Genomic DNA, 24,127 nt, shown 5'->3' with positions numbered 1-24,127 from the left:
GAAGCATAGCCTCAGAGTAGCGTGCAGTGAGATCCGGACCATCCTCTTAGGGTAAACCTGGAAGCAAGAGAGAGCAAGATTGAAATCACCAGCAGTTTATACTTCCCAAACCAAACCACACCTTTATGCTCTCAGAACCTGAAAGCTACTTCTGAGGGGTTGGGACTTTGTCATGACTCCATAAAGCGCTCTCTCTCTCTCTCTCTCTCTCTCTCTCTCTCTCTCTCTCTCTCTTTCTCTCTCTCTCTCTCTCATTGATTTTTATTTTTATTTAAAAAGGGGGATTAACTGGTTTGATGGGATGATTGGTATTTGTGACTTACTGTTTTTAGAAAATTATATTGGTACTGTTTCTTGTATATTGATATATTGAATATTGAATGTGAGTGTTCCTACCTCTATTTTTGTATAAGAGTATGCTTATATTGTACGGATACATCTATCATATCACAATGTACATTTCCACCTCTGATACTATTTATGTAATAACATTGTTTACATTTGATATGTAATGACATTGTTTACAGGTGAAGATCATTGTCTTCATATTGCACAGCTGTTTATTCTCTTAGTTTTCAAATTAGATAGGTATTGAGAATTATATGTTTGTCATATTTATTTTTAGGTTAATCAGGTCTTTTAGATACATAGAGATTATATTTAGTATAGATAGTATAATCTTCAGCCTCTTTGAAGAGTTGTAGAAAATGGCCTTTAATCTAACCTAGAATTCTGTGCCAACAAGACACAATTACTTCTGGCAACACCACTCTACTCCCGAGAGAACGTTGAGCACCAAAGACACTCCACTGGGAGCTTGTCTTCTTGGCAGAACTGGCCTTTGGGTTAAGAAAAGCCCATACCTCAACTACTGACTAAAATATGAAACAGGATTGTCTTATCTTGCCAAGACAGGGTAGGATAATTCTAAGAAAGTTCCTTGCATTTGATAATGGTATGTCAGTTATGTTAGGCCTTAGCCAAAGTTGGTTGACTCAACATTGCAAACGAGATTTTGGGTGATTGCCCAGGCAGTCAGTTGTCTCTGTCATTTGTTGCACATTTTGGATATCTCTAATTTGTTAAGTAATATTTATTCCCATCTCAGATCTTTGATGGAGTTGAAGATTATTTAATTGTAGTTACTCTCTACATTATTTAGACTCCTTGAGATAGAATGTCTAGCAAAACTTTTGTTCTCAATATTGTTTGTTATATTTATCATTTGTTATTATTGTTTATAGTTATATTTGGTTTAGTTCTGTCTTATTTAGACAAAAGGGGGAGATGTAGGGTTAAGCCAGCACCTTTAGGGGGTGGGTTTGCCTCGGGCGAATGCATACGGATAAATCGGGCGGGCTCGCAGGAGGCAGCTCGTCCCTTTTTCCTGCCTCCTGTGAAACGGCTACGCAGGAACCTTGGTTCTGTAAGTTTATTTAAACATTTTTTTTAAATATTCATTTATTTATTAAGTACACAATATTCTGTCTGTGTGTATGTATACCTGCAGGCCAGAAGAGGGCATCAGACTCCATTACAGATGGTTGTGAGCCACCATGTGGTTGCTGGGAATTGAACTCAGGACCTTTGGAAGAACAGGTAATGCTCTTAACCTCTGAGCCATCTCTCCAGCCCAGTTTATTTAAACATTAAAGCTGTATATATTCTTTAATATCTGCCTTGCATTTATTTATGCCGATACATTAGTGATGTGGGAGTGTCATATATCAATCTGTTGATTTCATTGGTTAAGCAATAAAGAAACTGCTTGGCCCTCATAGGTTAAAACATAGGTGGGAGGAGGAAACAGAACAGAAGGCTGGGAGAAAGAAGCTGAGTCAGAATCGCCATGATTCTCCCACTCCAGGCAGACGCAGGTTAAGATCATTCCTGGTAAGCCAGCTCTTGGGCTACATAGATTATTAGAAATGGGCTAGTCCAGGTGCAAGAGTTAGCCGAGAAAAGGCTAGATATAATGGGCCAAGTGGTGTTTAAAAGAATACAGTTTCCGTGTAATTATTTCGGGGCATAAGCTAAAGCTAGCCATGTGGGCGGCCGGGTGCCGGGGACGCAGCACCACCGCTCTTACTACAACATTTATTGAGCTCTACATTTTTCTCTGCTCCCCTCCCTGCCTCTCCCCTCCACTTCAACCCTCTCCCAAGGTTCCCATGCTCCCAATTTACTCAAGAGATCTTGTCTTTTTCTACTTCCCATGTAGATTAGATCTATATACGTCTCTCTTAGGATCTTTATTGTTGTCTAAGTTCTCTGGGATTCTGATTTGCAGGCTGATTTTCTTTGCTTTATGTTTAAAAACCACTTATGAGTGAGTATCTATGATAATTGTCTTTCTGGGTCTGGGTTATCTCACTCAAAATGATGTTTTCCAGCTCCATCCATTTCATTTGCTTGCAAATTTCAAGATGTCGTTATTTTTTTCTGCTGTGTAGTACTCCACTGTGTAAATGTACCACATTTTCCTTATCCATTCTTTGATCGAGGGGCATTTAGGTTGTTCCAGGTTCTGGCTATGACAAACAATGCTGCTGTGAACATAGTTGAGCACATGTCCTTGTGGCACGATTGAGCATCCTTTGGATATATACCCCAAAGTGGTATTGCTGGGTCTTGAGGATGGTTGTTTCCTAATTTTCTGAGAAATCGCCACACTGACATCCAAAGTGGCTGTGCCAGTTTTCACTCCCACCAGCAATGCAGAAGTGTTCCCTTTCCCCCACAACCTCTCCAGCATAAGTTGTCATCAGTGTTTTTGATCTTGGCCATTCTTACAGGTGTAAGATGTTTGCTGCAGAGGAGTTATATCAAGTAGAATATACCAGACCAGTATCTCTCAAGCTAGCATTGCAAGCTGGATCATTTTATGGCAGAGAAGTACTCTGCTATCTTTCAGGCTTTCACTCAACACGCAGGATTACAGATAATTCTAGTAGTGTTCTGTGTCCATTGTGACATGCTACTCTGAGGTTGGGAAAACAATAGTTCAGCTCTCCATGATAACGACATAAATTAGACAATTGTCCTTAATTCTGTTGTCAGCTGCTGTTGACACACATTTTCTATAATGTGAACTGACATTGTTTGGTGCAGCACTAAGAAATTTGATGATTTGAGTGTTTAAGAAAAATAACATTAAATACAATAATTTTTTAAAATATTTATTTATTATGTATACAATATTCTGTTTGCGTGTATGTCTCCAGGCCAGAAGAGAGCACCAGACCTCATTACAGATGGTTGTGAGCCACCATGTGGTTGCTGGGAATTGAACTCAGGACCTTTGGAAGAGCAGGCGATGCTCTTAACCACTGAGCCATCTCTCCAGCCCTAAATACAATAATTATATCTATGTTTTTAAAAAAGAGAGGTCATGGAGTTCCCAGTAGGCCAGCAGCTCGCTCAATCTGGATGTTGTTTTTAAGTTAAGACCTTGCATTTTCAAAAAAGGTGTTTCCTTTGCTCATTCTTTCTTTTTCACCTTAATACAAGGTTATCTTTTTTTTTAAAAAAAGAAAAACTTTTAACCTTTGTTTTATTTGTTAGAATAGCATATCCATATAAATAAGAATATGAGGAAAAGAGTTGGAAAGATCAGGCATTTTTCGTTCTTCCTGGGGACTCCAGCAGGGTCCATTAGACCTTCCTGGGAAGGGTCAGAAATGGGGTGAGGGAGGGGTGACAATCCCCTGGAGCTTAGACACAAGGTTCTAGATAACCTTATCTTTGGGAAATTCTAGATAGGGATGAAAGAGCCCAGGGTCACAGAACTCTAGGTGCCACAGCAGGAAAAGGACTTCTGTCCTGACTGGGTGGGACTGAGGGGTTCAGCCTCACTGAAGACTCCAGAGACCTTAGGTGTGGGCAGAGAACTGGGCCTAGGGAAGACTCTGCCCCACACAGGACTGCAGACTGAAGGTTAACTGCTGTGGTCATTTCAGGACCTTCTCTCCTTCCCTGCTGAGACACAATCTGTTTTGTCCCGAGAAAAGGGTGAGCCCTGTGTGAGCTCACTGTCAGTCCTGATAAATGGTCCAGAGAGTCAATGGAACGTTTCACCTCCCATATGTGAGAGACAGGGGACAGGTGGATATGATGTCAGAAGAGAGACAGCCTGAGTTTCCTCTAAAGCCAGGAAGTAGACAAGGGAGTACAATCTCCACCATCCTATCTGATACAGTGATGATTTATATAAGCTATCAGAATTCGACGGAAGATAGGCACAAAAGGATCAAAAGAAGAAAGGAAGAATTCACATCACCTCTATTTCCAGACAACGCCATTCTTTACTTAGAAGATCCTGTTGAGTCCATAGGAGAACTCTAGGACCTAATACACACTTATGGTTTGCAGATACAAAATCAATAGAAAAGAGTAGGCTTCATTTATGCCAGTACTGTATTTCCAGAAAAAGACACTAGGAAATGTACAACATTCAAAGTAACTAGAAGAAATAAGTGTATATATAACCAAAGAAAGGGAAGGAGTCTACAATGAAAACTTCAAGACACAGACACAGGAAATCATAGAAGACAATGTTAGAGAATGGAAAAGTAATCCTGCTCCTGAACTGTCAGAGTTAACATTGTGAAAATGCCCATACTACTAACATTAATCTACAGAGTTATTGCAAGTCTTCCCAACTCTATAGCTTTAGAGAGAAAAAAAGACGAGAACTAGTATGGAATGAAAAAAAGGCTATGAACACCAAGCAATCTCAAGATGTTACACTTCCAACCTCAAATTACCCTGCAGAGCTATAGTGACAAAGACGGCCTGGAACAGGCGTAAAACAGGCAGGAAATCAAAGGCCTAGGATAGAGATCCTGGACATAAAACGACAAAGCTATGCAGGCTTAATTGTAGACAAAGAATGCAAAACACATTGGATAAAAGCCCATTCTACACACGAGGCTGCAACACTGTTTTCCTACCTGAGAAGATGAATTTAGGTTTTCACCTTGTACAAAAGTAAACTTGAAAGAGAGCAATGACCTTATTATGTTTAAATCTTGAAACACTGAAACTTCAAGAAGACAGCCTAGGGGAGGCCCTTCCAGATACTGGGGTAGGCAAGAACTTAGGATAGAACAGCAATACCACAGGAGGTAATGAGGCCACACATGAGCATGAAAACAAAGTCTCTCTACAGCATAGGGCACAATCAGCAGAGAGAACAGAAGCCACAATAGGAGAAACTTGTAACCAGCTCGTCTGTAGACAAGGGGCTAGAGCTCTCAATTTAGGAAGAACAGCAGAAGCTAAATATGCAGGAGCTAACATTGCCAATCAACCAACGGGCAAGAGAACTGAATAGACAGTTATCTTAATAAAAGAAAACCACCTTTGGTCACTATTATCAGTGTATTTAGTATGCCTAGCCCTCATGAAATGCAGATAAAACTTTGAGGGGGCTGGAGATTGGCTCAGTGGTGAAGGCACTTGATGCTCTGCAGAGGACCTGGGTTAGATGCACTGTGTGTAACTCCAGCCCCAGGGACCTGACACCCTCTTCTGAGCCCAGATACCAGGCACACACATGGTGCACATGCACACATGCAGGCAAAACCCTCATCCACATGAAAGAATGAAGTAAAAATGAAAATTAAAACTGCTAGTCAGGTGGTGGTGGCACACACCTTTAATCCCTGCACTTGGGAGGCAGAGACAGGTAGATCTCTGTGATTTCGAGGCCAGCCTGGACTACAAGAGCTAGTTCCAGGACAGGCTCCAAAGCTATAGAGAAACCCTGTCTTGAAAAACCAAACCAAACAAAACAAACCAGAAAAAAATACACCTGCACTGGGCGGTGGTGGCGCACGCCTTTAATCCCAGCACTTGGGAGGCAGAGGCAGCCTGGTCTACAAGAGCTAGGTCCAGGACAGGCTCCAAAACCACAGAGAAACCCTGTCTCGAAAAACAAAAAAACAAACAAACAAAAAACAAAAAAACAAAAAAAAACCCCTGCTATGTATAGCACTTCACCTCAGTCAGAATGTCTGTCACCAACAAATCTGACAGCAAATGTTTGAGAGGTGTGGAGGGGAAACATTCACTGTTGAGGGGCTGCAAATTAATAGTCTTTGTGTATCATTGGGTATTTTGGACATTTCTCAAAAAAAAAATTAAAAATAGAACTACCATATGACCCAGCTATTTTATTCTGGACAGAAGTCCACACCTTACCGGTGGGATATTTACACCCCATGGTTATTGCTGCTTTATTCAGTAGAGCAAAGAATTGAATTTAATCCAGTTGTCCATCAACAGATGAATAGATAATGAAAATTTGGTACACAAATAAAAGGGAATACTATATGAGTTATGAAACAGAATTTCCCCTCCCTCGCTCCCACCCTCCCTCCCTTCCTTCCTTTCTTTCCTTTTTGCATATTGGTGCTGGTTAAGTGCATGAATCATATTTGATAACGAATGTGTAAAATCCGAAGTGAATCTCCACAAGTTCATAATGGTTACTGTAACTTAACAAAAATTCACTGAGATGTATAGCCTTTGATCTGGTTAGTTTCAGTGTGTGATTTTTTTTTGTAATAAAGTTTAAAATATTAAAAACAAGAAAAAAAGGGTGATGACCCCAAAGAGGGTTTCCTCTTCCTCAGGACTGAGCCCAGCCCGAGGGCAGAGGGAGGAGTTGCCCGCGGCCCCCGGACCTGCGCGCAGCAGCGCGTCCTTCCCGTTCTCCAGGTGTCTGCGCAGCCACTGCACGCACTCATCCTCCAGGTAGGCCTTCTGTTTCTGTGCAAACCCATCCCGCTCCCACTTGCGCTGGGTGATCTGCGCCCCCGTGTCCGCCGCCGTCCACGTTGTCAGGGAGAGGTAATGGTGGCCCCTCTTTTTTTTTTTTTTTTTAAATGTATTTAGCCTACATGCCTGCACACACACCAGAAGAGGGCACCAGATCTCATTATAGATTTTTATGAGCTACCCTGAACTGAACTCAGGATCTCTGGAAGAGCAGCCAGGGCTCTTAACCTCATCTCATCCCACCAGGGACACAGCATAGTGAACACAGGTTCCAGAAGGTTCTACCTGCTGCCATTTATTTTCTAAATCACCCCTTCAATTTACCGACCAATGAAACCTCAGGTGAAAAATCTGAACCATCGAGTTCACGTTCAGATTCTTATTTTCAGTGAAGCCATGAGCTGCAGCTCAGGGTAGCATGGAGCTGACAGGATGGAGATGTCTCCTCCAGTTGGCTGACAAGGAAGTTGGCTGGGGAAGGGAACACAGGACGGTGTAGTGACAGGATCCTGGTGTGCACGGCTGGGCTGGGCTCCCCAGTTCTTCACGTTGAGATCACGAGGAAGATCACACACTGTTGCCTAAGACAACTGCTGGGCTCTGGACATCACAGCAGAGGCCTGACCAAGTCTTCTGTCGTTCAGTGCACACCAGGCAGCTGTCTCCGCACTACAGAACAAGAGTCATGGGCAGTCACTGTGAAGACGACACCCACCCCTCACTCACAGGTGCAAATTCTCAGAGTCCCTGTGAACCATTCATATCCCCTTTGTCCCACCCCCACTTCTTCAACGTCTCATTTTTACAGTCTGTGAAAGACATCATAGCTCTGCGCTGTCCTTGCCTATGGTAAAAAATTAACAGTCCACATTCAGAGCCTCAAGAGAATTTGTCTGAAGGAGGAATTATGGTCTGGCTGAGCTCCCCACCAGCTCCTGCTCCACCCAAAGGCCTCAGGGGCAAGCTTTCCCTAATCTTTCCTGGAGTCTGATCCAGGTGGTGCCCAGTGATTCCACCTGTGATAAATGAAGCTATGACATCAGGGAAGCTCTGAACCTCAGGAAGTTTCCAGAATGGACAGCAAAGCAGGGGAGGGTCAGGAGACATGAGGAAGGAGGTACACAGGGAGTGAACCAATTTCCAGCCTGTGAGTCCTCAGCAGAGACCTTCTCCTCTGACCTCTGAGCACTGAGGACCAGGTCCCCATCACTCCCATCATCAGGCTTATGAATCTGTCCTTCAGTTTCCCTGTGTTTGACGGTAAGGTGATGGTGATTCCAGAGATGGGCATGGTGTGTGTGTGTGTTGTGTGTGTGTGTGAGTATGAGTGTGCCTTCCCATTCACTGTGCATGCTTATTGATGGTGCTGAATGAAAAAACAACAATAACAAAAAAAAAAAGCCAACTGTGCCCCCTCCTCCTCCACATCATAACACCTCCAATGATAAAAACTAAACTCACAGCTCCAAGCACAGCACCAACAATGGCCTTGATGGTGATGGTGGACTGGGGGGGCTCTGGGAGCGAAGACAACAGAAGGGAAGGTGAGGCTCATGGTTCCAGCTATCAAGCCTGACCCTGTCCAGGGTCTGCAGAAGGCTCCAGGTTTTCTTGACCCAAGCTGCACCCAAACCCTCCTAACCCCATCTCAGGGTGAGGGGTTCAGGCAGACCCTCATGTTCCACATGGCATGTGTATTTCTGCCCCTCTCCAAATATGTGTATGCACGTGTGAGTGCAAGTGTCCACGGAGCCCAGAAGAGAGTATCAGGTCCCCTGGAGCTGGGATTTCAGGAGCTACTGGAGTTGAACTCGGGTCTCCTGGAAGAGCTGCAAACACTCAACCACTGAGCCATCTCTCCAGCCACCCTGCACCCCAGTCCTTTAGTGGCCTTGTGTGGGCAGTAAGGAAACCAGATGACTAGTGATAGACACAGGTAAAGTCCCGTGACTGTTCATGCCGTCTCTTCAGCCCCTCTTCCCCTTTTAAAAAACAACCTAAATTGACATAGGAGGGATGGTGGGCTCATACACAGGAAGTAGTTGGGAGGGACTTGGAATGTGGCGGTCTTTTTTGGTTTGGTGGAGCCAAAGCATGCTCTTTCTGATATACCAGTGACGAGGAAACATCAGTTAATAGTGCCTCAATCTCTCGAAGCTAGCAGATTTTCATCCCAACGTCTGACTCCTAAGTCTTTATGGGTAAACAGAATGATGGATATAAACAACACCTGTATTCCATAAAATTGGAAAGTACAAAAGAAATGGACAATTTTCCTGATAGATACCACTTGCCAAAGTATAATCAAGATCACACAAACAGCTTAAATAGACCTATAACCGCTAAGGAAATAGCAGTCACTAAAGTCTCCCAACCAAAAAACCCTAGGGACAAACAGTTTAGCACAGACTTTCAAAGAAGACCTAATTTCGGTACTCTACAAAAAGAAACACAAGGAACACTCCAAATTCATTTTGTGAGATCACAGTCACCCTGACACCCAAACTACACAAAGATTCAAAGAGAGTGAATTATGAACCAATTTCCCTTATGAACATAGACACTTTTAAATATTCAATTACTTCAAATTCAAAATACTTGCAAACCGAATCTAAGATCATATCAAAAAGAGCATCCACCATGATCAAGTAGGTTTCATCCCAGAGATTCAGGGATGGATATATATATATATATATGAAAATAAGTCAATATAATCCACCATATAAACAAACCAAGAGAAAAAAAAACATGATCATCTAACAAGATGCCGAAAAAAGCCTTTGATAAAAATTGAACATTTCTTCATGATAAAAGTCTTGGAGAGATCATGAATACAGGCATACCTAAGCATAATAAAGGCAATATACAGTAAACCTACAGCCAACATCTACTTAAATGCAGAGAAGCTCAAAGCAATTCCACTAAAATCAGAACAATACAAGGTTGTTGACTCTCCATAGCTATTCAGTATTGGAGTGGAAGTTGTAGCTAGAGAAATAAGACAACAAAGGAGATCAAGGGGACACAAACTGGAAAGTAGGAAGTCAATAAATGATTTCTTAGGATGCTCAAACATTCCCTATATGTTATCCTCTGGATAACACCACACTGGACACCTATTTAAACAGCATTCCTAGGGCTGGAGGGGTGGCTGGGGCACTCATAGTCCCTTCTGCTCCTGGGGAGAACCACCTTCCGTTCCCAGCACCCACACCCAGGGGCTCTGACACCCTCTTCTGACCCCCAGGACCACTGCACTCACCTGACCACACTCAGAGGGATTCCACACATCCACTGTGGTGGATTCCATGAGAAATGTCCTCATGGTCTTAAGTAGTTGAACTTTGTTGCCTACTTGGTGGTGTTATTTGGGAGGTTGAGGTTTAAGAGGTATGGTCTTGCTGGAAGAAGTATGATATTGGGGGAGGCTGTGAGAGTAAAATTCCCATTTTGCTCTCACATTTTGCTCTTTCCTTCCTGTTTGCCACGGAGGATGTGAGCTCTCAGCTTCCTGCTCCAGCCACCATGCCTGCGGCTCAGTGCACTTCTTGCCTGTCATGGTGCACTCCTATCCATTGGAGCTGCGGCCCAAACAAACTCTTCTCAGGATTGCTTTGGCTGTGGTGATTATCCCAGCAACAGAAAAGTGGTTAACACACACACAATTAGAATATATTTTTGCAAAGTGTCAATATGTAGAACAGGATGGCCATGAACTCACAGAGATTCACCTGCCTCTTCCCTTAGAGGGCTAGGAATAAAGGAATGTGCCAGCATGCCACACTAAAAATATAATACATCTTAAAACAATAGCTCTCCACCTTGTTCTTCTCACCTGCACTCTGGACACCTTCCCTTCTGCCCGCCACCTCCTGAGACAGCCTGTCCTTGTTTATTCCCTTACACTGTATCACAGGCAGCTTCCCATCAGAGCTTGCTCTAGGGACCAGCAACACTGTATTCCTTCCTAGTGTGTCTCAGAAACAGGACTTACATCTCACATCTGGAAAAGACTCTGTGCAACAAGCAAAATGGACACAGCTGTGTCCCCTGCTTGAGGAGTGGATTTCCTCCACCCAGATAGAGACAGTGACAGCAGACCAAGGAAAATATCCATCCACAGTCAGCCGGGTGAGCCCTGAGCTCACTGGTCCTTCACAGGAGCCTGGGCGAGTTGGGGATAACCACTGACAGCCACCTCAGTGCGCATGTCCGCTCACATAGCTGCACCACTGACAGCCCCCCCAGTGCGCATGTCCACTCACACAGCTGCACCACTGACAGCCACCCCAGTGCGCATGTCCGCTCACACAGCTGCACCACTGACAGCCACCCCAGTGCGCATGTCCGCTCACACAGCTGCACCACTGCAGCCCCCTGCACAGCTCCCAGCAGCTCCACTCCACATCTCCTCTCCCTCAGGAACTGCAGCTGGCTTAACCCTGAGAGGTAAGCGCTACATTGTGTCAGCTCCATGAACCTGTATCTTCTTGTGTTTCCTTCGCCTCATCAGCTCCTCCTGGCTCCAGGAGGGAAGCTTCAGTCCAGAGGAAAATTCAGTCACCTTCCTCTTCAACAGAAGCTCCCTTTATTAGCACAACCTCAGGCCATGTGCTGGGGTGTCACGTGCAGCCCCAGGTCCCCTCACACTGAGGTCACAGTCACCTGAGCTTTCCCCTCAGCAAAGCCCTCCCTCCCTCTCCCCGCCTGCCCTTCACTCTGCGATCCATGATCCTCTTTATGTTTATTTACCCGTTAAACATTTATTGGCTATGAATACTCGCTGGGGCCCAGGCACTGGGACCCATCATCCCTCACAAGACAAAGATGGCAGCATCATGACAGAGATCATCACCTCCTTGGTCATCAGACATCTCTGCTAAGGCTCCTGGAGCTCCTGACTGGACGTCACAAAGCTAGAAGAGAAAACTGCGGGGGATGGAACCTGGAGCAGGAAATGGAGGAATTTCTATTTCTGGTGTTCTTACAATCTATTTCTTGAAAGATTTATTAATTAATGTCTATGTATGTTCTTCTTGCTTGTTTGTATTTGTACCATATGCCTGTCTGGTTCCCACAGGGACATTGGATGCCCTGGAATAGGAGTTAAGGATGGTTATGAGCCATTAGGTGGGTGCTGGGATCTGAACCTGGGTCCTCTGCAAGAGCAGCAAGTGCTCTCAAGCCCTGAGCCATCTTTTCAGTCCCTGGATCATGACTTTTAATAAACATAAATCTAAAGTAGACTCAGCCTGTAAATCCTTGAGTCTCCACTGGAGGGAGCACAGGATTCCCAGAGGCAGAGAGGGAGATGGACCTTGGGAAGAAAACAGATCCAAAAGACAGATCTGAGATGAGACCCTGTGGATCCCTCCTCTCTGCCCATCCTACAACCCGGGTTAGATTCTGATAGATGGAAAGAGGAGAGAACCTCCAGGGAGGGGTCTGGAAGGAGGCAGGAGCTCAGGAGACTGAAGCTCATGTTCTCATCCCACAGTCTCCTGAGTGCAGGGGCCTAGTTGGGCCTTGAGGGGACAAGGACGGAAAACAGCTCTTAATGCTGTCACTCAGGGACCCCACAGGATAATGAGGCAGACACCACTCACAGGAACAGGAACAGGCCTAGTCCTCCATACTAACTAAAAAGACAAGAAATCAACACTGAAGACAGGGGACAGAGTCACAGCCAGGACAGCAGCCCTGACTGTCACAGCAGCCCTGGCGGAGACATGACAAGGCTCTGGCCATCCCAGCATCCCTGTGATCACAGATGTCAGCTTGTGGTTCTAAGTGACCAAGAGAACTGAGCCAGGAGGGGACAGAGCTGAGGAGTGACCTTGTCCATGCCAACAACGCACAGCCCTGTTCTCACTCAGCTCCCACAGCCTCATCCTGTCCCACCAGATGCACACAGCACAGTGAACACAGATTCTGGGAGGTTCTCCACGCTGCCATTTATTTCCTCCACAAACTCTACATATCTCAATTCTTTATTTTACCTGACAATCAACCTTTGAGATCAAGGACATGGACAATCAAGTTTACACTCAGAATCTTGTTGACAGAGGTATTTCATCTTGCTTCCCCTGTCAACTCCAAACTCAGCCTTTCCTCTTCCGAGAATTCTGTTCTCATTGCCACACTTCTATTTCCTGCCTGGTCGCCCTGCCTATACTTCCTTCCTGGCTACTGGCCAATCAGCGCATTATTAAAAACAACACAAGTGACAGGGTACAGACCATTGTCCCACAGCAGAGTCTTATTTCCAGTGGGAAGTCAGAGGCTGTAGCTCAGGGCAGCATGGAGGAGACAGGATGGAGATGTCCCCTCCTGTCTGCAGGAACAGGAAGGTTGGCTGTGGAAGGGAACAGTGCAGTGCAGGGACAGGGTCAGGTGTGCAGGGTGGGCTGGGCTCCCCAGTTCTTCACATTGAGCCCCTAAGATCACAGGGACCATTATGCACTGTTGGGGACCTTTCCCCAACCTCCTCAGTTATGGATGACCCTGGGTAGTGCCGCAGAAATCAGGACACAGGGGATGCAGAATAGGAGATACAACTGCATACTTTATTGCAAAGTCCGTGTTCTTTTTATAATATGATATATATTATAATCTTTTTATAATACGATATAATATAATCATGATTCAAACTAGGTTCCCATAATACATGAAAATAGTCACTTGGTTGCAACTAATTTCGAGGGCTTCGTGCTCTAGCTAATCTAAACAAAAAGCTCGGTGTTATGGGAATAACTCTTGTTGTAATATAATATGTAAAAACACCTCATCAGAAGACAAACCACAACCTAATCAGAGCCTTTGAACTACAGTGCACATCTGTATTCTCAAGGACTGACCATTGGCAAGGCACTCTACTGATGGGAGAGGTTTGCCTCCTCCCAACTTGGTTTGCCAAGCCTATCAGCAAGAATGATACCTCAAGTCTCCCTTGCACAGAGTTTCTATGCAGTTCAAACCCAGCCCTCTACAACGTACTATTGTTGAGAGTGAACTGGGGGGCTCTGGATGTCACAGGAGAGAACTGGACACATCGTCTGTCACTCCATCCACACCACGCAGCTGTCTTCACGCTACAGAACAAGAGTCATGAAAAATCACTGTGAAGACAACATCCCAACAACCCACCACTCACTCAAAGGAGATTCTGGGGGTCCCTGAAACCCAATCATGTCCATTCTGCCCCTCCCCGAGTCAGGTCCCAGAGTGTCACCTTTACAGTCTGGGAGAGACACATCGGAGCTCTGGGAACTGTCCCTGCCTGGGGTAAAAGTATATATTAATGGAAAGGTAAAAACAGGGACCCCAGAATATTTTGGTGGAGCTATTATGGATTTCCAGAACTCCCCCCCAAAAATCCAGCATCAACCCAAAGGCTTCAGGGACAATCCTGCTCATTGGTCACACTTACCTGGAGCTGGAGCATAGTCCCCTCCTTTTCCAGCTGTGAGAAGAAAAGCTATGAGAGACCAGGGAAGTCCCTGACCCTAGGAAGTTTCCAGAACTAGCAGCAGACCCAGGGTAGAGACAGCAGCAATGAGGGGTGTGGATGTGTTTCCCATTAATGAGGCAGAGATTCTTCTAAAAGGGGCTGAGAGAGAACTCAGACCCTCCCCTTTCCTACCTGGGTTTCTCCTCCTCTTCCTCACAACAGCCACCACAGCTCCAATGATCACAGCTCCAAGGAGAACCAGACCAGCAATGACTGCCATGATGGGGACTGTGGACTGAGGAGGCTCTGGGAAAGGAAGGACAGGGAGGGAAGGTGAGGGTCGTGACCCAGCTCTCAGCCCTGACCCTGCTCAGTGTCCGCAGAAGGCTCCAGCTTTCCCTGACCCCAGCTCTGCACCCACTTCCTCCTTACCCCATCTCAGGGTCAGAGGCTCAGACAGCCCCTCATGGTACACATGGCATGTGTATTTGTGCTCCTCCCCAGAAGGCACCACCAGAGATGCCCACTTCTGGAAGGTTCCATCCCCAGAAGGTCTGGTCTCCACCAGCTCCATGTCCTGAGTCTGTTCCTCTTCCTCCCTCTGCCAGGTCAGGGTGATGTCAGCAGGATAGAAGCCCAGGGCCCAGCACCTCAGGGTGACATCACCTTTAGGTCCAGGATGATGGGCCACATGTGCCTTTGGGGGGTCTGAGGGAAAGATTGTGAAGATGAGACATCTTGCTTTCTTCTGGGGACTCAACAGTGTTCATGTGACCATTCTGGGAATGGACAGGGGAACTGGGGTGGGATTAGGGTGTCCTGATATTAGTAGACCCTAACTAGAGCTCAGGCCATGGGGTCATGTGCTCTTTGGGATGCTCTAAGATGTGAGTGACAGTTTGGGGTAGGAGGCTTCAGGGCTCTGCAGATTGATGGAGGGGAAGGGATTCTGGTCCTGAGCTGAGTGAGGGCCAGGAGACTCAGAAAAGCTGGGGTCAGACTCCAGAGACATCGAGGGTGACCACAGAAGGAGGCCTGAGAGACAAAGCTCCTGTGGTCCAGGGCCATCATCAAGGCTGACCTGCTGTAAAAGGGTTAGTCTCCCAATGGGAAGAGCAGCCTGGAGTCTCCCTGTCCTTATTCCTCAGCCTGGTGCCTGCTGGACAGTGTTCTTCTTCTGACGATGCCCAAGCATTTCTTCCACACTACCGAGGAAAAGCAAGGATGGGTCTCCACGTACCTGAGCGCAGCAGGGTCGCGTTCCCCAACTGCAGGTATCTATGGAGGCTGTCTATGCAGGGGCCCTGCAGGTATGCTCTCTGGTGGTCGGCCTCGTTCACGTTCTCTAACTTGCGCTTAGAAATCTGAGAGGCCTCTTCAGTTGCGGTCCAAGATTTCAGGTCCTCGTTCAGGGAGATATAATCCCGGCCATCGTAGGCCTCCTGACAGTACCCGCGGATGAGATTCCCATCTGGACCCAGGTCACAGCCATACATCCACTGCAGAGTGTGAGGTTCTGGTGGGGACACAGTCGTTAGCGCCACCTTGCGGCCATCCTGCCTGCTGTCAATGCGTCCTTAATCCGACCTTTCATAATCAAAAGTGCAACTGAAACCTGAGCCAAACTCTGCGAAACCTGAGCCAAACTCTGCGGGGTCCTTCCTGTTAGATAAGGGTCTGGGCAGGTGTTTGGATGAAGAAGACCTAAGCCTGTCTCAGGGGAGTTGGAGGCCTCCCCTGTGATCAGGGCCTCTGTCACTCACCGTTGTCACTCTGATTGTAGTAGCCAAGCAGGGTCTTGAGGTTCAATTTGAAGTTCTTCCCAGTGTTCCTGGCTTTCAGCGTCTCCTTCTCCCAATACTCCGGCCCCTCCCGCTCCACCCACGGGGCCCGCGGCTCCATCCTTGGAGTCTGGGCGCCGCTGTCGTAGCGCACGAACTCTGTGTCGTCTACGTAGCCGACCGCGAAGTACCGGGGCTCCCCGAGGCCGGGCCGGGACACAGCGGTGTAGAAATACCGCAGCGAATGTGAGCCTGGGGGAGGCGCGCGGTGAGACCCCGACCCTGCTCCCGGGACCAGGGTCCCAGGTGAAGGCAGGGGAGACAGGGGCTAAGGCAGTAAGAAGTGTTTATTGGGTACTGCCCCCACCCGGCTCGCTGCTCCGTCCCACAGTCTCCCCACCCCGTACTCACTAGCCTGTGTCTGGACCAGGACTATGGTACTCGCCAACATCTTGAGCCAGGAAGCAGAAGACATTTTCCTTAGTACAGGGGCCTGTGAAGGGTGTAGAAGCGATTTCTGTAAACTGCTCTACTTGGAACCTCTGTGCCACAGATTGGTTTCCCCATAAACTCGGTGTCCAATAGAACTGAGAGTGTCCGCAGGTAGGAACCCGATCGGACTGGAAAGTGAAACTGTGTATACGGAAAACAGTGCCGGGCATTGTTCTGGCGTCTTTAATAAAGAAAATGATATCAAAAGTAACTGCAGACCGAGGACTTTAAGGGGACTCACGTCCTCTTCACTCTGGGGCAGCTGTGAAGGACCTGGATACTGTGGGAACCTGGCCCTCTACCCAGCCCGGCCAATCCGATACCGCCCACCCGCAGGAACAGTCTCCAAACCTAAAGCAAAACTCAGACAGCCACAGCCTCCTGCGGAATCAGGGGAGTTCGGTACCTTTGGCGTGGCTGTGAGGGGTCGTGGCCCCAGACCCTGAATTCACTCACCGCCCTGGCTCTGGTTGTAGAGGTGGCGCAGGTTCTGAAGGCACTTTTGGAAATTCTGTCTGTGCTCCTGTTTGTCCCCAGTGCTCCAGCTCCTTCTGCTAGCTCTAGCGTCCTGTCCCGAAACCCATGAACTGCCCTTTGTCCATGTAGCCCACAGCAATAAACAGAACTGGACTGGAGGAGGCGGGAAGGCGGGGACGTGGCTGTGGCAAAACAGGGAAGCAGATGTGAGCCTAAGAACAGCAGGCAGTGAGATCCTGACCAAGGCAGAAACCTGGAAACAAGAGAGAGCAAGATTGAAACCACCAAGGTATACTTCCCAAATCAAACAACACCTTTAAGCTCTCAGAACCTGAAAGCCACTTCTGAGGAGTTGAGACTTTGTCCTGACTAAATAAAGCTAGGTCTCTTTATTTTTATTAAGCTTTAGTGAGCTCTACATTTTTCTCTGCTCCCCTCTCTGCTTCTTGCCTCCTCTTCAAAACTCTTCCAAGGTCCCCATGCTCCCAATTTACTCAAGAGATCTTGTTTTTTTATACTTCCCATGTAGATTAGATCTATGTAAGTCTTTCTTAGTGTCCCCATTGTTGTCTAGGTTCTCTGGGATTGTGATTTGTAGGCTGGCTTTCTTTGCTTTATGTTTAAAAACCATTTATGAGTGAGTACATATGATAATTGTCTTTCTGGGTCTGGGTTATTTCACTCAAAATGATGTTTTCCAGCTCCATCCATTTCATTTGCTTGCAAATTTCAAGATGTCGTTATTTTTTTCTGCTGTGTTGTACTCCATTGTGTAAGTGTACCAATTTTTTTTTAACCCATTCTTCAGTTGAGGGCATTTAGGTTGTTTCTAGGTTCTGGCTATGACAAACAAAGCTGCTATGAACATAGTTGAGCACATGTCCTTGTAGCATGATTGAGCATCCTTTGGATATATACCCAAAAGTGGTATTACTGGGTCTTGAGGATGGTTGTTTCCTAATTTTCTGAGAAATCATCACATTGACATCCAAAGGGAGCTGTACCAGCTTGCACTCCCACCAGCAATGCAGAAGTGTTCCCTTTTCCCCACAACCTCTCCAGCATAAGTTGTCATCAGTGTTTTTGATCTTGGCCATTCTTACAGGTGTAAGATGGAATCTCAGAGGTGTTTTGATTTGCATTTCTCTGATGACTAAGGATGTTAAACATTTCCTTAAGTGTCTTTCAGCCATTTTAGATTCCTCTGTTGAGAGTTCTCTGTTTAGGTCTGTACTCCATTATTTTTATTGGATTATGTGTTCTTTTTGTGTCCAATTTCTTGAGTTCTTTGTATATTTTGGAGATCAGACCTCTGTCTGATGTGGGGTTGGTGAAGACCTTTTCTGTTCTGTAGGCTGTCATTTTGTCTTGTTGACCGTGTCCTTTGCTTTACAGAAGCTTTGCAGTTTCAGGAGGTCCCATTTATTAATCGTTTCTCTCAGTGTCTGTGCTGCTGGGGTTATATTTAGGAAGTGGTCTCCTGTGCCAATGCGTTCAAGTGTACTTCCCACTTTCTCTTCTATGAGGTTCAATGTGGCTGGCTTTATGTTGAGGTCTTGATCCATTTGGACTTGAGTTTTATGCATGGTGATAGATATGGTCTATTTTCATTTTTCCACAAGTTGATACCCAGTTATGCCAACACCATTTGTTAAATATGCTTTCTTTTTTCCATTTGATATTTTTTGCTTCTTTGTCAGAAATCAGGTGTTCGAAGGTATGTAGATTAATATCTAGGTCTTCGATCCAGTTCTATTGGTCCTCCTGTCTGTTCTTATGCCAATACCAGGCTGTTTTCAGTACTGTAGCTCTGTAGTAGAGTTTGAAGTTAGGGATTGTGATGCCTCCAGAAGTTCTTTTATTGTCCAGGATTGTTTTGGCTTTCCTGGGTTTTTGCCCTTCTATATGAAGTTGAGTGTTGTTCTTTCGAGGTCTTTGAAGAATAAAGTTAGGTCTCTGTATGATTATGTAATGCATGACTTAACAATGGAAGAACTAATTGAAGGAATAATTAACTGGGATTTACATACTACTATTCATCATTTTGACAATCCTTGTTGTTTTACAATTCTTGGTTTATCTCTTAAAAGTTGTTTGGTATGGCTGCCAAGATGCAGGCCTTAGAAAAACTTATTAAACAGATCACAGAGATATTCAAATCCAAACACAGGAATTTAATGGAGAACTAATTTTAGCATTGCATTGTAAGTTTAGAGAGAAACAGCCTAAGATTTTTCAAACAGCCCACCTTAATATATCCAGTAACCTGCATTTTTACAACGATCTTCATTCCAAAAACTAAGTTTGTGTGAAGTCAGAGCATTGCTCCAATGCAGCTGTCACCCTTTGCTGAAGGTGCCTGGATGCAGCCCAGCAGTGAATGCTGCCCACAGTCCACGTGGTACTGTATAGACACTCGTATAGTACAGAATAATTAATAAATCAGGCACATTAACAACTGGGGTTAGAGAGAAGGCTCAGCAGGTAAGAGCACTGGCTGCTCTTGCAGAGGATTGGGGTTTAATTCCCAGCCCACACAGCAGTTCACATCTGTCTGTAACCACACTTCCAGGGGGATCCAACACCCTCACACCAGTGCAAAAAAAATAAATTATTTTAAAAATGAACAATTTCACAAAGCAGGTAATACCCTTCCCCCCAACACCGGCTGCCCTGCAGTCACACTGTTAGTAAGGAGAGAGGACTCAGGAGCTGATGGGAGGAGGAGATGGATGAGGCATGGTGTGGACAGTGGATCTGAAAACTCAGTTGGCCCCTAAGTACCTCTATAGTGATATTTTATGTGTGTTTTATAAAATAAAGCTTGTCTGAAGATCAGAATACAAAACTAGCCACACTACTAAGCCATACAGGCCAGGCAGTGGTGGAAGACACTGTTAATCCCAGCAACCACACTAGTTAGCCATAGTGGCCAGGTGGTGCTGATAGAGGCCTTTAATCCCAGCACTAGAGAGGAATATAAAATGGGAGGAGACAGGAGCCCAGGGTCTCAGTCTGCAGTCGTGCTGAGAACAGGATCAGCCAGCCTTGGTAGAGGTAAGAACTCTGGTGGTTGGTTGCTTTACTTTTCTGATCTTTATCTTGAACACCAGTATCTGTCTCTGGGTTTCCATTATTCATCTACATCTTGTCCCCAAAATCAAATGCCAAACTTTTGGGGTATGAATTCACACACACACAAAAAGCCGTTTGCCTGTGGCTTTGCAGCCACTGACATAGGCCAGAGCTACATGCAGCCGAAGTCACTGCCCTACCAGCTTGGTTTTCCTTTCTTCTCACCTGGTAGGCTTTCCCTGAACCCCCTTCTTGGGCTGCTGCCAAACTAGGCAGCTGCCTTGAAATTCAGTCAGACTTTTACTGTTCTATGAAGTAGCAATAAGACTCACCTCCCCATCATTATCAGGGACCGATTTAGTGAGAAAATTGGGAATTCTGTTTTTGTTTTTTGTTTGGTGTTTTGAGAGAAGGTTTCTCTGTAGATTTGGAGCCTGTCCTGGAACTAGGTCTTGTAGACCAGGCTGGCCTCTAACTCACAGAGCTCCACCTGCCTCTGCCTCCTGAATGCTGGGATTAAAGTAGTGTGTCACCACCGACAGCCCAGTTTAAAACTGGGAATTTCTAAGGAAGGAATTAGTTAAAAGGGAGAGTTTTTTCCCATGTTAAAAATTAGGGAACGCAATTACAATAAAGCTAGGTCTCTGTATGATTATGTAATGCATAACTTAAAAATGGAACAACTAAATGAAGGGATAATTAACTGAGATTGACATACTATTATTCATCATTTTGATAATCCTTTTGATGTTTTGATAATTCTTGGTTTATATCTTAAAAAGTTGTTTGATTTGACTGGCAAGATACAGATCTTAGAAAAACTTAATAAAACAGATCACAGAGATATTCAGATTCAGACAGAGGAATTTATTTAATGGAGAACCAATTTCAACATTGCTTTATAGGGTTAGAGAGGAACAGCCTAAGGTTCTCAAACAACCAACCTTAATATATCCAGTAACCTTACAGGAATTGCCAAACGTTAGAGGCTCTGTAAGAACTGTTTGGATTCCTGTGCCAATGTCAGATTCAAGGAGATTCAAGAAAGCAATGGTCTCACATGGCATGTGTTCACCTTTGGTGAAGCAATTGTTAAACTTGTGATCAGCTTGTAATAGAATTGTCTCTAAAGAATGGACAAACTTGGTTAAAGCTGTTTTAGAGCCTGGTCCACAATCACAGTGGAGAAGCTGATTCAGAAAAGAGACCAAGATTACTGAACAACAGAGTAAAGCTAGAGGTATGGTATAGAAATCTCCCAAGACCAACTTCTTGGAGAAGGAGACTGGGCTACCATAGAACAGCAATCTTTGTAGGATGACCATGCTCTGACTTTATGCCCTGCAGCAGCTTTGAATGCTTGGGACAGAATTAAAGAAGTAGAAAAGAAAACTGAGTTCTCACCAGAACCCCAATCTGAGGCTGTGGTCCTGGTGGTTCACAGAAGGCATGTTGGTTCCTAGAGCTGGGGACAGGTAGGGCAGGTGAATGGGAGGTGGCCAGCCTGGCAGGTCCCACTACTGGATCTTCAACCTGCAGGCCTCAGATGGGGGCCCTGGAGCAAAACCCCTGCTTTATTCATCCACCAAGAAACCATGGCAGAATGAAGAACTGAGCTCCTGGACTCTGGGGGGACCTGGGATCCACAAGCACACAGAAGCAGCAGCAGCAGGCGGCACAGGTAGCTCTGAGTTTGAGAGCCCATAGGAGCTGAGAGGTCCTTGGTGCAGTTCAGCAATGTCAGCCAGAAGCCTTGGCCTCTGGAGTTGCTGGATGCAGCCAGGCTGGTCCACAGAATTCTGGGATTGAACTGGAGAGGAAAGAGCTTCTCAGTTCTGGGAGGGAAAAGATAAGCTTTGCTACCAGTTCTCATGTTGGAGTTCAGTGCCTTCTCAATGCAGCCGTGACCCACAGTGAGGCCAGCAGCAGGACCTGATGGAGCCTCACAGTCGCTGGGATCTTGCTCTCTTGGCTCTTGGGGACTCATCACCAAGATCCCCTGGTCCTGTGTAACAGGGCTGCTCTTGGCAACACGTACCCTGGGCAGCACCACCTGCATCCAGTGCCTAAACTGCCATCTCAATACCGATGCAGGGGTTCCCAGAGCAGTTGCACAAGCCCGCATTCCCACCCCACAATCCCACCTGCCACTGTGGCTTCCACTTGTCCTACATTCTGCCAAGCCAGCACCTCACAGCGGAGAGGATCTGGACCACCTTGAACTGTCTGGTACAGGAAGGAGTTCAACACAGCCATGAGTACCATCCAGAGGAGCTGAGGGTCTCCATTCCCTGGTTTGCATAACACCCAAACTAGAGGTCACTTCTCCCAACACCTTGGGTTTGGTTTGCTGTGGACCCGGGGGACCTGGGCTGCTCCTCCAGTAAGAACCTCTGGGTTTACCCTCACTGGCTTTCCAGCCCTGGGTCCCTGCAACTTCAGCCATGAAAGGGAGACATCCCTGAACTCAGTGCGGGCCTGCAGGCACCTTTGCTCCTACACAGCTTCAAGAGAACCACTACACTGTTGGGGGTCAGCCTTGACATAAATACCTCTTCCAGAGTGGAGGGTGGGAATTTAGAAATATAGTAAAGAATAGCAAGACGTGAACAAAAATAATAAAATGCAGAAACACACAGGATAGTATCGGGAGGGAATTTCAGTGAGTACTAAATATTCACCCTGTTTAATTTCCAGCAGCTTGATATACCCCTGATTTCAAAATGTAGGAGTAGAACAAAAGGAAAGGACTGCATTAACACACAAATTGAAAGTCACGGAGTACAGCCATAGCTCAAGCACTAGACTCGTGCCCTAGACCAAACCCTTTGTAGGCAAACCACTCCCTGTGAGGAATCCAAGTTATTTCCATACAAGGAACGAACAAGAACCTAGTTGGATCCTCAGACTTTTGTTTTAGGTAGGAACCAATTACTTCCCTATTTCAGGAGCAGGAAGTCTGGCAACAAGCCACACCTGTTGAGAATAGTCTTGAGAGAGCAGGACTCTAATTTACAACTAGGTGGGACCTTTGAGTTAGAAGCACCTTTGGTCACTTTGGGCCTCCACACTCCTGTCAGCCAAAGGCCATGAACAGCCCACACTGTGCAGTGCAGGTTGCAGGGTGCTGAGTCTCCCCAGCGCGTCCAATGCAGGAGCCCAGGAGACTGATGCCTGTGGCTGTCCCAAGGACAAGAAGCCAGCAGCTGATGTCAAGGCTGACAGCAGGGAGGACTTCACCCCTCATCATCCTGGCGACCCTCTTGGTGCCTTTCCCCTTCCAACTCCCAGCTCTCAATGGCCCCAGTTGCCCAGGTGAGCCCATGGCTGCTCTGGATGCTGTGGCCCATGCTGCTGCCCTGAGCTGTCTGAAGTGACAGCCTGAACACCAGGAATCCAGAGAGAGGCTCCTGTGTGAGAGGCGGCCTGTTGGTGTGAGCAGTGACTTCATGCTCAGCAGCTCTGCAGATGGTAAAACAGGGGCTGCAGCGGGAGGAAGGTTGCTGACCATCCCCACCTCTGAAGATAGTCAGGGAGAGGAGCAGACAGTGCCCCAGAAGTCAGTCACCTCAGCCCTGAGCAGGACGTGGGCTTTCTGTGTTCTGCCTGTGCTCCAACACTGCTGCTCCTGCAGCCCCTGGCACCCAGCACTGCCAGAGTGAAATGCTCACTCCCTGGAGTTCTTTGAATTCTGTCCTTAGTTTTTCAAAGCAGTAGCCTGGGGCTCTAGAGGTCTTGAGTTTGCACAGTAATCTGTGCAGTGGGCAAGACACCAGCCACTAGAGAGTTGACTCCAGTGTGGGTGTGGGTTCTAAAGGGGATCCCAGGCTGGCTCAGCCATCTCTGTGTTGATGGGGACTGTAGGGACGCCTTGACAGTGACAGAGTCTTCTGGGTGTATTAGAGAAACACCCAAATCCATCCTGGGAAAGGGAGAATAAAACTGAGCAGCAGTTGAAACCATGATATGAGCCCTGCTGGGGAGCTCAGAGGAAAGAAACAGCCATGCTCACAGAGTCATTGACCACAGGAAGCCATGAGGTGAGAAAGAGAAGCCAGCAAGGATGTGT

General features: G+C 46.3%; 2 protein-coding genes across 14 annotated transcripts in view; both read right to left on the bottom strand.

Annotated features, from left to right (window-relative positions):
* Positions 1–24,127, bottom strand: part of LOC142854138 (H-2 class I histocompatibility antigen, D-37 alpha chain-like) — a 51,130-nt gene that overhangs the window by 4,026 nt on the left and 22,977 nt on the right. For 2 of the 7 annotated variants that reach the window (XM_075979285.1, XM_075979292.1), the window contains 4 exons: positions 14,426–14,441; positions 14,213–14,245; positions 14,015–14,062; positions 13,329–13,874 (listed from right to left, as the gene is read on the bottom strand). The exons of 1 other annotated variant lie outside the window; for it this stretch is intronic. In XM_075979285.1, coding sequence (XP_075835400.1) covers positions 13,870–13,874; positions 14,015–14,062; positions 14,213–14,245; positions 14,426–14,441 — 102 coding nt within the window. In that variant the 3' untranslated portion in view covers positions 13,329–13,869. Of the gene's footprint in view, positions 1–13,328; positions 13,875–14,014; positions 14,063–14,212; positions 14,246–14,425; positions 14,540–14,665; positions 14,942–15,473; positions 15,750–15,996; positions 16,267–16,425; positions 16,592–16,962; positions 17,105–24,127 lie in introns of those variants that run through there. 4 more of the 7 variants (XM_075979294.1, XM_075979291.1, XM_075979289.1 and 1 more) reach the window with 4 other exon arrangements.
* The window catches only part of LOC142854135 (H-2 class I histocompatibility antigen, L-D alpha chain-like), a 142,791-nt gene continuing 131,992 nt past the window's right edge, over positions 13,329–24,127 (bottom strand). For all 7 annotated transcript variants that reach the window (XM_075979267.1, XM_075979263.1, XM_075979269.1 and 4 more), the window contains one exon: positions 13,329–13,825. The gene's annotated coding sequence lies outside the window, so the exon portion shown is untranslated. The remainder of the gene's footprint in view (positions 13,826–24,127) is intronic.

This window comes from Microtus pennsylvanicus, chromosome 7 (genome assembly GCF_037038515.1).
Source record: "Microtus pennsylvanicus isolate mMicPen1 chromosome 7, mMicPen1.hap1, whole genome shotgun sequence".
NCBI lineage: Eukaryota > Metazoa > Chordata > Mammalia > Rodentia > Cricetidae > Microtus > Microtus pennsylvanicus.
This window is presented reverse-complemented; position numbering and strand designations above follow the sequence as displayed.